Here is a 14,602-nt window from a genome sequence, read left to right as displayed (position 1 = left end):
CAACAAGAAGGGTCTATTTGTCGTGATAAACCTGTGCAAAATTATCACCCAGATCCGCACCCTGAACTTACAACCATAGCTGGTTTATCTTGTGAGCATCACAGCCGAGGTTGAGGGCTGAGATGATATTATTTCAATCCACATCCACCATCTAATATCCTCCTGACTCACTAAGACATGAGAAAGTATTCACATTATCATAAGAAGTCCATTGAGGCATTAAAATCACCTTTAAATCCAATTTGTAACTTCATCATTTGTTGTGACTAAATGAAGTGTAGACTTTGGTTCACAGTGGTTCACATCAGCAACATCGTCCCACTGGTTATGACTCTAGTAATGATCATGTAGTGATGTTTTTGTGCTTCATTTACAGCTATTTCTACCCTGAAGAGAAATTTAATACGGTGTAACTGTTGTTGTGATGTTTAGGAACAGCACATACCCTTTTTCTTTGTACCACTTTTTGCTTTTCCAAATACCTTACTGGAAACCTGAGCTTGTTTCTAAGCACTTTAATAATACAACTCTGATTTGATGGCATGTACTTGGTAAAGATTGTTAAAAGAGAGGGGGAGAACAGGAAATACAACAACCTGCAGGCTCATTAATCCAGCAGGACTACTGTAAAGGATGGACATGAACGTCTCAAAATGTCTACAAAATTATCAGATGAGAGTTCTTACAGATACAGTTATTTATATGTATTGGATCATACAGATTTCAGTAGCTTCAAGGTATTTAAGTCAATTTGGAAAATGTTTTCTGGAGATCTCAGAAGATATAAAGACATATGAAAAAAGTGTTATAAACTGATATTTGTCTTGATGAGTCTGAATGCATGGGTAATTTTTATTTCAAGTTTACTGCCTTATCACAAATAATATTTGATATATTATATCACCTACAACAAATAAGGTATGTTTTCTCATGAGAGTTCACAGACCCCTCCACTCTGCACCGCAAATGACTCTCAACCAACACAAGAATTTATTTTAATATAAGTTTTATTTATTTAATGTCATAGATCTTAAACATATCCATAAAGTGTAATCATTTATGCACATACATTTGGAATTGTCAAACCTTTATCCAGAGCAAAATCTTTGAAGTGTGCTGTGTGCATGTGTGTGTGTGTGTGTGTGTGTGTGTGTGTGTGTGTGTGTGTGTGCGTGCGTGCGTGCGTGCGTGCGTGCGTGTGTGTGTGTGTGTGTGTGTGCATGTGTGTGTGTGTGTGTGTGCGTGCGTGCGTGCGTGCGTGCGTGCGTGCGTGCGTGCGTGCGTGCGTGCGTGCGTGCGTGCGTGCGTGCGTGCGTGCGTGCGTGCGTGTGTCTGTGTTGAAGACAATAAGTACATTATGATTTAATTTAACATAATTTTCTTGAAACAGAATAAAAATGGTGGTCAAAGGTATTCTTTACTCCATCAAGTCTTATGGATATCAGTAACTCCCGGCTTCAAGTGTTTCAGGTTTCACTAGTGGGTGTGTTACAGTTATCTTGTTCCCTGTCACATGTTTATGATGGAAACACCCTGAAACCAAACATCATTGAAGTGGACTTTAAACAAACTGGTGGTAGATATGAACAATAAGTCTAGAAAAGAAGAAAAATGTAAAACTTGATAAAATATTTTGTACAAACATTTGGGATACATGATGACACTTTGCACTGAAGTGAACTGTTACTTTAAAAATATCAGTTTTTATAAAATGCTACATATTCATCAGGAGTCCCAATGATGGTTGTTTTTCAGTGTGATTGAACTGGACCTTTTATTTGCAGGTAAATCTATGTGTTTTACATTGAATACCATAACGTAGAAGGTGACGCTAAATATTTCATTACATAATTCATTTAATAAGTTGTTTGTGTTCATTAACCTTCTATATAACAGATTAAATTGGGGTGGGGGTGGGGGTGGGATTAACTCGCTAGTTCATTTTAACCAAACAACCACTTTTGTCATCAGGAAAACTGAAAAGTGATAAAATAATACAGACAATTGGTTAGCTGGTTAGTTAAAGGAGCAATGATCAACACGTAGCCTGTCATCTACTAATTTGTTCAATTTTATTATGAATAAAAAAGAATTGATGAAATATTTTTGAAAGAAGGGTAAAACACAAAGAGCCATAGAGTGTTCAGTACGGCGACAGGTAATCCGGTTATCTTCCTTTGTGGTGATAGGTGTTTGACTTTAGGACCTCTTCCATCGAATGGCGGAGAAAATGGTGTGAACGAAGTAGAGAAGCGTGGCCACGTGTGACATCACCTGAAAATACAGACCCATACACAGATAAATGATTGTCACCTACTGCCGAGCACACAGAGATCCACTGAAAGCATTTTCCTGTTGTGGAATAAAAATGTACCCCCCATTGCAAAACATACCAATGTTTTTGACAACATCTACCGTATGACCTTTTCAGCGCAAAACACAAAATGCTCTTTGTTATTGACCGATGACGAAAGTTAATTTACAAAGCAAATCCACCTTTTAGACGCTACCTGTATATCTGTCACCATTTGCTCTTTTCTTCCCTCTATATTTTAAGATAAACGTATTTTTCACCAGATTGCAGTTGATTGCTTGTACTGTAACATCTAAAATCTTTGAAAATAAATAATAATGTCATCACAGAGCAAAAGCTACTTCTTTTGTGTTTTTTGTTCCCTCCAGGTGTTGCCGCAGCAGATTGTTGTGTTCTGCATTTCGACTTTGCATAGGATTTACACCAGATTCCCATCCTGATGCAACTTTCCCTATTAATCCAGTATGAGAACAATGGCCCCTTCACAGCTGAGTTTTCAATGGGGCAACGTTGGGATCGGTGTCCTGCTCAGATGCACGTTATCATACGCCAGGACCGGAGATCGTTCTGCAAACCTTCTGATTTGATTGACTGGTGTATAAAACACTGATGTCCATGAATTCACCTAATTCTTAGAAGATGAATGATGAAACAGATATTACAAAGGTACAAGACTGCATCTCCCATCTAATTAATAATTACCACATTTGCACATTTTATTCAAAACCATAAGCCTTTTCGTAAATACCACTCTCTTATTTGACATTGATACTCTGGAGAAGTTTATTTGGTTAATGAAAAACTCTGACTTACAATGTCAAAAGTTGACTTCATGACATAAATTGTTTGCAAATGTTATTAAATCAAATAAGCTGTTTGAGTAGACTTGTGTGAGACGTCACCTATGCACCTAAACATGATACATCAGTGACCAAAAAGTAAACTTAAACTTAAACTTTATTTATTTGTATAGCGCCAAATCATACAATATAAAATGCAACACATGGTGCTTTACATGCAGAATAAAATAACAATAAAAAAACACAATTTAAAACATTCCATACGACCCCACCCCCCACGCGTACACACACACTCACACTCATATACCTGTGCACACACTCACACGCCCACACCCACACACACACACACACAATAAGTGGACTGGTGACATGGCTTAGCACTAACGATCCAGGTGAGGAAAACACTACCTATGGGTGGCCGTCCACACCGAGAGGCATCACCGACCACGACCACCAGAAGCATCCCCACAGAGACCCCCCCAACCCGGACAGACCGGGGCAGACCCCACACAGAAGGTGGAGCCCCCCCCCCAGCTACCCAGGCCTGAGGGATCCCCATGACGACACCCCCCATGGGCGGAGCAGGCACACCTCCCAGTGTGGACGACCCCCCTGAGGAAACACTGGAGCTAAAAACTAAAAGATTAAAAGAAAGTAAAAAATGCCTAGAAGTGTAAAATTTTAGAGAAATATATATAAAACTTAAGATGAATAATAAATAACATAAAGTAAAAAGTCATTAAAATGGATTAAAGTTTTAGAGATGATAAAAGAGCTAAAGAAGTACACACAATACATAGCTAAAAACACTAGGTAAATGAGATCAGATAAAAGCCAAACTAAAAAGGTGTGTCTTGAGCCTCCTTTTAAAAATATCAACATTCTCTGCGGCCCTGAGGTTCTCTGGCAGGCTGTTCCATAAAGAGGGGCCATAATGGCTGTACTTCTGTATTTTTTTACAATTGATGCTACTTTAGACTATCAATTTCCCAAAAAACAATTAAAAATGTTATTGACTCGTCCTGCTTTCAGGGATATTACCGCAATTAAATGCTTTCAATAGTGTTTTTATTTCATAACAAGTCTACCACGCCGTATGAAACTATTGCGGTCAACATGAGTGCCATGGAGAAGTTTGCATTACTGGGTCGATTTCCAGGAAATCAATCTCAGTCCATACTTGTTTTCTGATTTTGTGTGTTTCACATACCACTGCGGAAATCTCCAGTCTGTAGATTTTGAGAAGTTGACTTGAAAGCCCACTGACCGACGCGTGAAGAATGGTGATGTAGGCAAGAATCACTGATGCGCTGAGGTAGAAAACCACTGCCACAAAATGGAAACAGACATCCTGCAACAGGAAAGTTAAGTGGTGGATGGAGATGGTGGAGCAAAGAAAAGAGGAGGACAAGACAGATGGGAAGTGAGAGAGATGAGGAAGTGATGCAAAGTGAGGAAAGTTGATATAGGCAGGTGGAGGAGTGAAATAAAGTCACAAGTAGATAGATAGCGAGGACAGCAGAGGAAAATGAGTTAGTAAAAAAAAGAAGGGTGAGAGGAAAAGTTCAAATATATTAGCAGAAAAAACAAACATCAGCACTTCCAAATAAACACCTTCATAACTGTACTGCCGTCTTTTCAAATCATGGTTTACTGTGTTGTTGAACCTGTGATGTGGTTTACTGTGCAACAATGTGAATAGATGTTGCAGCAACACCGACAGCAGAGCAGATATGATCACCTTGAATATTACTTATGGTCTTTGCTCAAAGGTGATGCCTCTATCTCACTACAACTTCAAACCTTATTGGCTGTAATTGTATGTAGTTTGCATATTTATAGCGCCTTGATGACTGTGTTCTTATTTTCTTATTTAAAGACTTATTCCCAAACCAAGTGGCCCAAAAAACAGGCCACTGTGTTGTTTTACCCATGAAAAACTGAAATTGAAGAAAAAAATAATTCTGGATGATCATAGAGTGAAATGGATAAGATTTGTATATATATACGGGTTTAATAAGTGAGACTTCTCATCTAGCTGCATTTTGAGCCCACATCTTGTGGAAAATGCAATATTTGTTGTTTTACTTTAGACAATGATCATTTTAGATGTGTTTAGAGTGTAGTTTCACACTCTGTAGTTTTTACATAAATAATCTGACTGTCCTGCTCTGCTTGATTACACCACGCCAGGCTTTATCTTCTAAGCCAGAATCTTAAACCTTGTTGGAGAAATTATAGGATGCAACAAGGACAAAGCAACATGGTGATCCACAAATACTGCAATAATAATTAGTATACACATATATCACTCTGTCTATCGCCACGTCTGTTTATGCAGTTAATGATCAGCATGTTGGGCTTTACGAACCAGACCGGGCCAGATGCTGGACTGATTGCCTCCACAGAGGAAGATGAAGAACCAGAGTGACGTTCCGACAAAGCAGAAGACGGACACAAACATCACCCAGCCAAGAGGGTTGGGTTGAAGGATTTCAGTCGATGCTATCAAGATCCACACCAAACCTCCAAACACCTGCAAGGTCAAACAGAGGAGGGAGGGGAAAGACATCGATGACAATGATGGATTTGAGAGTTCAAGCCTTTCTAGAATAAAGAAAGCTGGCAGTCTGTCCTGCACTCCGCCACTGCCTGACCGAAACTAGAACTGGTGATCCCATCTTCCAGGATTATCTTAAACAAATTCTTTATACTTCATATAGAGAAGTTTTATTTTTTTTAATATACAACATAACTCTGTTACTAAATATTTAATCCATATAAATGTTATAGGTATTGTCAATGTTCTATCAGACAGTGGTGAGGAAACTTCCAGCAGCTACAACACCAAAAAAGTTCCTTTGCTCTCCGACGTCTGGTAATCTTTACTGTTATTTTATCCATTGTTTTTGTTTTTGTTGGGGGGGTTTTCAGTAGAAAGGGCTCTATCATCCCAATCTCCCAAATAATGCGTCTCCCTCATATCACACCATCATTTTGGAGGTTTATGTCCTCTAAAGTGAAATTATTTTATTTAAATAAGCAGAAATCTTTTTTCTTGCAAAGATCTCTGAAAGCAAGTCTCTGTCAGCTGTGCAAACACAGTGGCTTCAAATTAAGACTATAACTATGCACAATTGAATCCTTTTTTCTTTTTTTTTTCTTTTTTTTGAGCTCAACAATCAACATTCAACCTGTCGGACAAGAATGTGCCATGCCCTAAATCAAACAACATGCCTGCAAATATTTTCTCTGCTTTATTACATCATTTGTAACTTCATGACAGCCGCTATTCACCTGAACATATCTTTGAAGTTCCATTTCTGCCCTTTTGGGATGGTAATTTGACTTACATAAAATATTTTCTAAGCATACCAAATAAATTAAAGAAAAACATTTAGAAGAACTGGTAACAATATAAAGTGAAGTTATGTGGGCTAAATTAATCAACATAACTGATATGTCTTGTGAAAAAAAGCAATGCTGCCATGAACTGATCTTACAGTAAAACACACTCTATTTTCACATTGTGATAAAGTGTCTATTGACCAACGTTTCAGTTTGTTTCCACCTTTCAGCTTCTCATATTTCATTAAACTTCCCTTTATGAGCTCAAACCTTCCATGGGGTAAATCCTCAGTTAAAATTAATGTCAAAAATTCTGACAGTGACGACAATCAGAAATAACCACGGACCCATCATGGAGAAACAAAGCCAACACGTATCATTACACATTACACAAACATTACTCAAGTTTTCACATAATTTGATATCAATTTATAATTGTGACTTAAATATCTCTCTCTCATCTATATTCCATGTGAAATGAGCCATCTCACAACCGAGTAAACTCCTAAGAAAAATGTGTCTTTCCTAACTTCTCTCAGCTATTTGGCCCTGAAGTTTTGACAGCTTGTTCCCATCACAGCTGCAGAAGATTTCAGCTGCAACCCAAAGCCAGGAGTTTCTTCTAAACCTTTTATTGCATCATATGGCAGCTAATGATTTCCATTTACAATATGAACCTCTCCTCACCGACTCGTTGCATAATAAGCTCTTTTTTTAGGCGTTGCAGCAGCATGTGGGGGAGCTATCAGGATGAGAAGCATCTACTGAGATAGTGCTCTATTATCCTGGAGCGAGAATGTCTGCTGCTTCTGCAAAGGTTCTGATAAACAGTTTTTGTCAATATTTTTCAATGTAGATAATTTTCAGGTGAGTCATCCCATCACTCATGTTTTTATAACTTTATGTTTAATAAGTGTTATGGCATTCTGGGCACACTGCCATCCACTGAGCTAAGACAAAAAACGGTTGCGTTGCTTCAGAGGATGACCACTTCCTTGTGACCTGAAAAAGGAAGCTAAAGGGAAAGTGTTGTAAACTGATGTTCCCCTCAATTTATGTGGTCCATTTCACAGAGATGTGCGTTAAAACGTCACAACTTCTCACTTGATACCTCAGTAAGCATTTTCATATCAAGCTTAAGTCCCAGTTAGTACTTTCAAGTCTTCATAAATACAGATTGATGTGGATATTGCAAATCATGACTCCATTTACTGAAGGATCAAATTAATCATTACTGAAAGTGTGCATTAGTGTTTACTTCAAGAATGCCTTGTGAAAAGCTGCCACTAAATGGTTATATTCAATACGTGAATATCAAAGCCAAGATGGCAACGGTTAAAATGCGAACTGAAAAACCACAGATGACATTATTTGGTGAAATGCATTCATTATAACCATTTTATCATTTATTCCTATCAACTTTGTTTGTGTGACAAGACTCTAGTATTTTGCAACAGTGAATTAAGCCTTGGCTCTTTATCTTCTCTGACTTTTTTATGTGCATAGTGGTTTAAATAAACAGTATCAGCATATTTTCATTTCTGATAAATAGATTATTCATGTAAGGGTGCAAGCCAGTCAGCAAACCGTGGGAGCTTATGGCAGGTTTAGATTTACATACTGCTCAGCAGCTCTGTTTATGTGCCACAGGCCTGTTTCCACCTGTGTGCAGAGCTTTAACCTTCCGTCTGCAACTTATGCAGAAAGGGTTCAGGTGTAGTATTTAGACCTTCAGTTACAAACTGAACGACATCAACTGTTAATGGACTTAAAGTAGCAGCCCATTTGAAATACAAAGGATCAGCACAGTTAATAAATGTTTCATTTAGTTTACTAAAAGCCTGCAGAGAGTAGGTGTTTCAGACAGTGTCAAGGTGGTGGGAGTAATTTTAGCGTGACTTCCACTTTTGTTGTTTCTGTGTCTTTCTGTGTTAGCACCTCTACGCCAGTCTGCAGAAAGCAAAGTGGTTTAGCATCAAATTTCCACTACAGTTCAGTCCACTTCACTACATCACCCTCTATGACCATAATAACAGGCACACGGCAGAATTCACTCGCAATTTACTCACAGACAATAAATTATTTGTATTAATATATTATTATCACCCCAAATCTATTGCATTTTGTACTTTATAACCTGTTTTCACTTTTTCTTTCATTTTTGTTGCGTTCAACTTGTTTTCTGTTACTATGGAAACTTCTTTCTTTTTTTTTTGTTTTAAACCATTCGTTAAGGGATTTCTACCATTGTGAATTAAAAAGGTTGCCAGGCTGCTTGGGGTCCATTTCATATCATTCCTTGCCAGGAAACATTAACAGAAAAAACAGCTGAAGAGCAGATACGAGGAGATATCTAATGAATCAATTTCATGTGCTCAGCTTGACCGAATCAACTCTAAGATCTCCTCTAATCCTCACAGTTGGTTAGCTGGTCTCTCAACTCCGTTCTCGCTCCACTGATCAAAAACTGAGATCTGCTGACCACCTAACAACATGAGAATGATTCTTATCAGAATGGAGACTTTCCTTTATGGAGCAGAGATGAGGTGGTAGATAGAGAGAAAGAAAACAGGATCATTGTGGTGCTGAGCTGAATGAACAAGTGAGGGGGAATTAACCTGTCTGTGTCACCATTCTGAAGATGGCAAATGAACAATCCAAAACATAAAAAACTTGCAACAAACACGTCTATATACATGTGAAAAACTCACAAACTCTGGGAGGAAGAAAATATCAGGAACAGTTGTGAAGATCCTGCATCCTGTAGGGAGAACATCACATGAGGTGGAGGAAGCCATAGTCCTAAATGTCGGTTGTGTCTGGGTGGGGTTCCTCCTCACAATGAGAAATGAAACCTGTTGTAATTCGCTTTTTAACGGTCTCTTTTCTTTCCTGTCATTTGTCCCTCTGTACCTCCCTCTGTTTCTCCTCTACTCCACCTACTCATCTGTTCCCAAACTACCTGTTCAACAACACCTTCATTACTTTGTTTGTATAGTGGGAGGATGTCTCTGGCCTGTGTTGTGTATAAGTACTTGTGTGTAGATTTTAAGTGCGTGCCCTTTTTTGTTAATGGTGTTTGTGTATTTGTGTGTGTTTGTGTCGCTATAAATGACGCCAACCTTGTTTGCATGCACACAAAACAGACTGAAAACATTTCATTTGGTCAGTTCAGTAGCAGATATAAGTATAAATGTTCCTTTTTTTTCATAGTTATTTAATCATCTTAATTTTGGTTTTACATTTGTTTATTTTGTCTCCATGTATCAGTTTAGTTGTTGTCCTTCAATTGTAATGTGTTACTGAGGATCTTCTGAAGAAGATTCTGATGATTCTAAACCTCTTAGAGTGAAAAATCAACTGTTATTGTATGATATTGATTATTCTGTGAGATGGAGTAATTAAAAAGTCCCCACATCATGTAAAGTTACAAAAAGTAACACATTTGTGTGTTATTAGTAGTGTTGATTTTCGGCAGCCTTTTTCAATTTTAGTTTTAGTCTAGTCTTTGGGTCAAGCTATCATTTTAGTTTTAATTAGTTTTAGTCACGTTCATTCTCCTCTTAGTCGTGTCAAGTTTCAGTCGACTAAAAGTCTCAGCATTTTAATCTTATTTTAGTCAGAATTGTCCAGGACCATTTTAGTCTAGCTTTAGTCGACGAAAACTGACGACATTTTACTCTCGTTGTAGTCAAAAAAGAATGATGACATCTTAGTCTCGTTTCAAAGATTGTATTTAGTCAAACGCATTTTTCAATTCAAACAAGGTTATCTTATTATTATATTATTGTTACGTTATAAACTCAAGAATACATTCATTCCAGATACAGAATACGCTCTAATTTGAGTTTACAACATATTTATTTTTTCCTGTGATTTTGTGGCCGTATTTCTCCCCATCTTTTTCTTTTTCAATGACACATCCCGTTTTCTTTTCCACGTCTATGTAGGAAAGTGTATCCAAAGATGGTCTCTTCTTCTTCTCTCAGCCCCAGAGCAGATCCCCGTGTGGCCCGCCATTGGTCCCTTCCTCTATACAACTTTGTTTTTAATTGACGTGAACCTAGAGCTCTGCGTTAATGGCATCAGCCTCTAACTCTGCAGCTGCATCTTCTGGATCTGATTACCCGCTGCAGCGACTGGGATGGAGGACTAACGTCACCCAGCAGCAGAACTAAACCAGAGGAAACTACTGAAAACATGAGATTAAGGATCTTTGTTATAACATTTTGTCTTGTCTCGTTTTGGTCAACGAAAATGAAGACACATGTTAGCAGAGTTTTTATTTTGTAATCTACATTTTAGTCTCGTTTTTATTTGTCTACGATTTTGCATTAGGCTATATATTTAATTATCGTTATCGTCACATGGCCAGCCTTTTCCTTGCGTCTCGTCTAGTTATTAGGGGTGTGGTCTTTTGATAGGCGCTCAGCGTAGCCAACGGCTAGCAGTCATCACCTCCTCAGTCATCAATTTTGCTACAAAGTTTAGCTAAGCAGCCAGAAGACTGTGTAACCCAGTACCAGCTGGTCATTTCGGATTTTGCCACTAAAACAACATCTGAAACAAGATGTGTTGCTGCAAACATTCACCAGCAACTCTGCAGGTCCAGGAATCCAGCTGGAACCCGACCACCTGAAGTCAATCAAAGTTAGCCGTGGTTCCCAGCTCCTTCAGCGGTGTTTCCGTCAGCTTCCCAGGTGTGATGGTGGTGACAGGGGGTTCCATCCATTTGCAACATATCTCCACACAGTATAAGGAATCACAAGGATTCAGAAAACCTGTGGGTCGTATGACAGAGGGTTTGTTCAGTAATTATACAATATAAGCTGCTGGTGATCAGTGGACAGCGTGTGTAAAACAAGAAATCTTGTCTCATGCTGAGGGTAACTTCAAGTGCTGCTGCTTCCTTGCCTGATGCTCCTTTGCTTACAGTTGTATTTTGTCCTTCTCTGCTTGTCCTGATATCACCAGGTGTGGTTTGGCATCCTACGCTGTTGGTGTTTCACAAGACCTGTTACACACCTATACTATTGGCTACCGCTGTTGGATTTCCTGCTGGGCCTGTAGCACTTGTTAGCTGAGCGTTGGCCCTGCTAACTCCTGTAGGGTTGGGGCATGTGTAATACATTTTGCCAATGTTGTCATTTGTCTTTTTGGAGGCAGGGTGCCAGAGCAGTGACATATGAGCCTGACTGGTGGTGGCTCCCTCCTTCCGCCACTGTGGTCACTGTTGCCTGTGTGGGAGATTCCCCCTCTTCCTGGTGTGGCCCAGGGTATCACTTTGTTGCTAGATAACCTCTGCCTTGAAAGTGAAAGTGACTTGAAAAATAAATAAATTGATTTACTGTTGTCTGGCCAATCTCTGGCCTTTTAGTGTATATAAACCTGTGTGGTCTTCTCTACTTACGGCTGAATTTTATGGTTTTAATTCCTAATGTGACATTCTCACACCAGGCACAAACTCCATTCAGCTTTCCATGCAGCTCCTGCTCGTCCGGCCACTATATTGTGAATTCCATTCTGTCGTGAAGTTGCATGGAAGCAGATGTCATACTTTTATGTCACTTGCATAAAATGGTTGAAATCAGTGTTTTACCAGAAACAGAATGTATGACGCTTCAAGAAGCCATTGGATCTACTCATCGGCAAGCCTACAGGATAAAAAAACAGGAACCAAATCTGCTTGTTGTTGGGATGAGCCTTTCCTTGTGATTCTCAGATTTTCTGAAATTAACACCATAGACTAAAATTAGATTGCTAGTAGAAGAGCATAATATGACCACTGTGAGTTGTACAAAATAAGTTGACACATATGTTATGCTCAAAATGCTCAAAAGTAAATGAAGAGGTCTTGAATGAAACAAGAGAGCAAACAGAGAAACAGAGATCCTGGGAGTGGCTGGGCACCTGTAGTTTTCCATTTGCCCCAATCAAAGAATATGCACTCAAGACATGAAAGGGAGATCAATCAATCAAAAAAATCACAAAATATCTGAATATTTATATACATTCAAATCATTTACACATCGAATTTCAGGCAGTAACCAGTGAGTCATGACACGTGAGAACACATTAGTGCACTTGTGGTTAAACCACCAAACGGCAGGATGATTTCCAAGCTTGGAGATTTAAACTGTATCACTGTCAATCCAGTACACCTGCTTTGTTGCTACAAACTAAATAACTGTTCTGTTGATGTCAGGGGTTAGGGTTTAAGGGGTGGGTTTTTCTTCTCCTGTGTGTGAGACCACTGGGTCCGGATCTTTCTTCCTGGTGGCCCTGATTCCTCATCATCCACATCTGTAATCATCTGGAGGCAGCTGAATATAAATAAACTCTAGTCTCCTCCCTGCAGCGGCAGATTGTTCTTTCGATCGCTGTTTGTCCACCAGCCTGCGTCAGGAAAGCCACTCTGCAGCACCAGCACCATCCCAACCACCGTTCTTGTTAATCCACAAAAATCAAGCCGCAGGAAGGCCTGCCCAACACTCCACGCCACCTACCTGCCTGGACCTACGGCAGTCAAAGAAACGAAGGGACATTCACTTTTTATTATTTGGATATTTCCTTTTATTCAGCTGTAAATAAATAATTTCCATTATACCGTCCTATATTCAGACTGTCGGGTCCTGCCCCAACAGACAAACTAAACCTGTTAGCTACAACCAGAGAGGAGAAGTTAGTGGCATATCGACACTGAGTGACCTGGGTGGCTGAATGACGCGTCTCTGGGCTGAGACAAATATTACATTTTCAGTTCATCAAACCATCAGTAAAGCACCCAAGGTTGTGCTTTTGGCCCTTTTGAATTCTCAAGAATCTGTGTTTCAATCTGTTGGTAACTGCTGAAAAATTAATGGAAACAATGACACTCTTGCAGATTCCTCGGCACACTGTCCTCCATCTTTGCATGTTTTTTTTACTACACAATTAACTACACAATTACATACTTTTTATACCGCTTTTATTATTTTATAGGTTTAACATATTCTATTATTCGCAAGAGCAGCTCTCTAGTGTTCGAAAAAAGAGGGAGAAAAGAAACACGATTGGTCCTGCAGGTGCTGACATGCCCTGAGTTAACCTGTTCAACTAGATTATTTTGAAAAGATTTGTTTGAAAAACTTTTATTCTATTTTCCTTGCCTATTATCATAGCCATCATCAACATTCAGGGCTTCTTTATCTAAGTATTTAACAACAAAGAAGGGTTGCTGCTGACATATCACTAAATAACTATCATTTTGTGTAATTCATCTATTTTGTCTGCATTTATTTTTAATTGCATATTATTTACTGCTGCACCAGTATCACCTGTATCACCTGTAGCAATTACACAGTTATTACCTTCTCCATGTAAAAAGGGCTTAACTGTTACAGTCTTAACCTCAAAGTTAAAGCGACAATACATAACTTGTCCACCTTAATATCATATTTCCAGAGTCATTGTGATGGTACATCAACTTCCAACAGGTTTAATGACACCTCTGTCATGGTCTGAGGGGTCTGTATCGCCTTCACTGGCACTATGTAACTTTGAGGAGCATGGTAGGAACCCTTCCACACTACTGTTAAAGCACTACCGCTTTTGTCCAAAGGAGACGCCAAACTCAACAAAAGCTGAAAGTTACGTTGTGCTGCTTTAAGCGCATCTATTTCATTAGAATAGTTTTTATCAAAAAACATATTTCTAAAGGACCCAAGGCAATCATAAAACATTCTGAAATCACAGCTTTTATAATTGATAATTTTCTTTTTCTCTTTTTTTTAGTTATTGCATTTTCTCTTTATTGTATTGTAAGTACCTCTACGCCAGCATCAGGGTGGACAGCACAGAGAGAATTTCACAGAGAACCTGCTTTCCTGTTGCATGTGATCTCAACTACTCCAACTTTAGAGTCCAACATAGCTCACTTACATCGACATATTAAACACTTAGTTAATTTTACGGTTACAACATTTCTGTCCTATTTTAAACACATTAAATCAGACCTACAGAAAGTACCAGCTGTTTTTATTTATTTATTTTTTTTTAATCAGTGGATATGTTGCTATGCTGTTTGAATGTGCTAAATGTTGAATACAGGGGTTTGAATCCAAATGACTAACAATGGCTACCAGCAACAACAACTAGTCCG

At 38.8% G+C, this 14,602-nt stretch overlaps 2 protein-coding genes across 2 annotated transcripts in view; both read right to left on the bottom strand.

Moving 5' to 3' along the window:
* The window catches only part of LOC133463244 (uncharacterized), a 401,257-nt gene that overhangs the window by 273,395 nt on the left and 113,260 nt on the right, over positions 1–14,602 (bottom strand). The window lies entirely within an intron of this gene.
* LOC133463392 (myelin and lymphocyte protein-like) lies at positions 2,049–9,364 on the bottom strand. Its single transcript, XM_061744918.1, has 4 exons — positions 9,174–9,364; positions 5,486–5,650; positions 4,325–4,465; positions 2,049–2,274 (listed from the first exon to the last, which is right to left on the bottom strand). The coding sequence occupies exons 1-4, from the start codon at positions 9,258–9,260 to the stop codon at positions 2,200–2,202; spliced, it is 468 nt and encodes a 155-aa protein (XP_061600902.1). The 5' UTR covers positions 9,261–9,364; the 3' UTR covers positions 2,049–2,199.

The sequence above is a fragment of the Cololabis saira genome, chromosome 17, assembly GCF_033807715.1.
Source record: "Cololabis saira isolate AMF1-May2022 chromosome 17, fColSai1.1, whole genome shotgun sequence".
NCBI lineage: Eukaryota > Metazoa > Chordata > Actinopteri > Beloniformes > Belonidae > Cololabis > Cololabis saira.
Note: the sequence above shows the minus strand (reverse complement) of the source record. Positions and strands in the feature narration are given on the sequence as shown.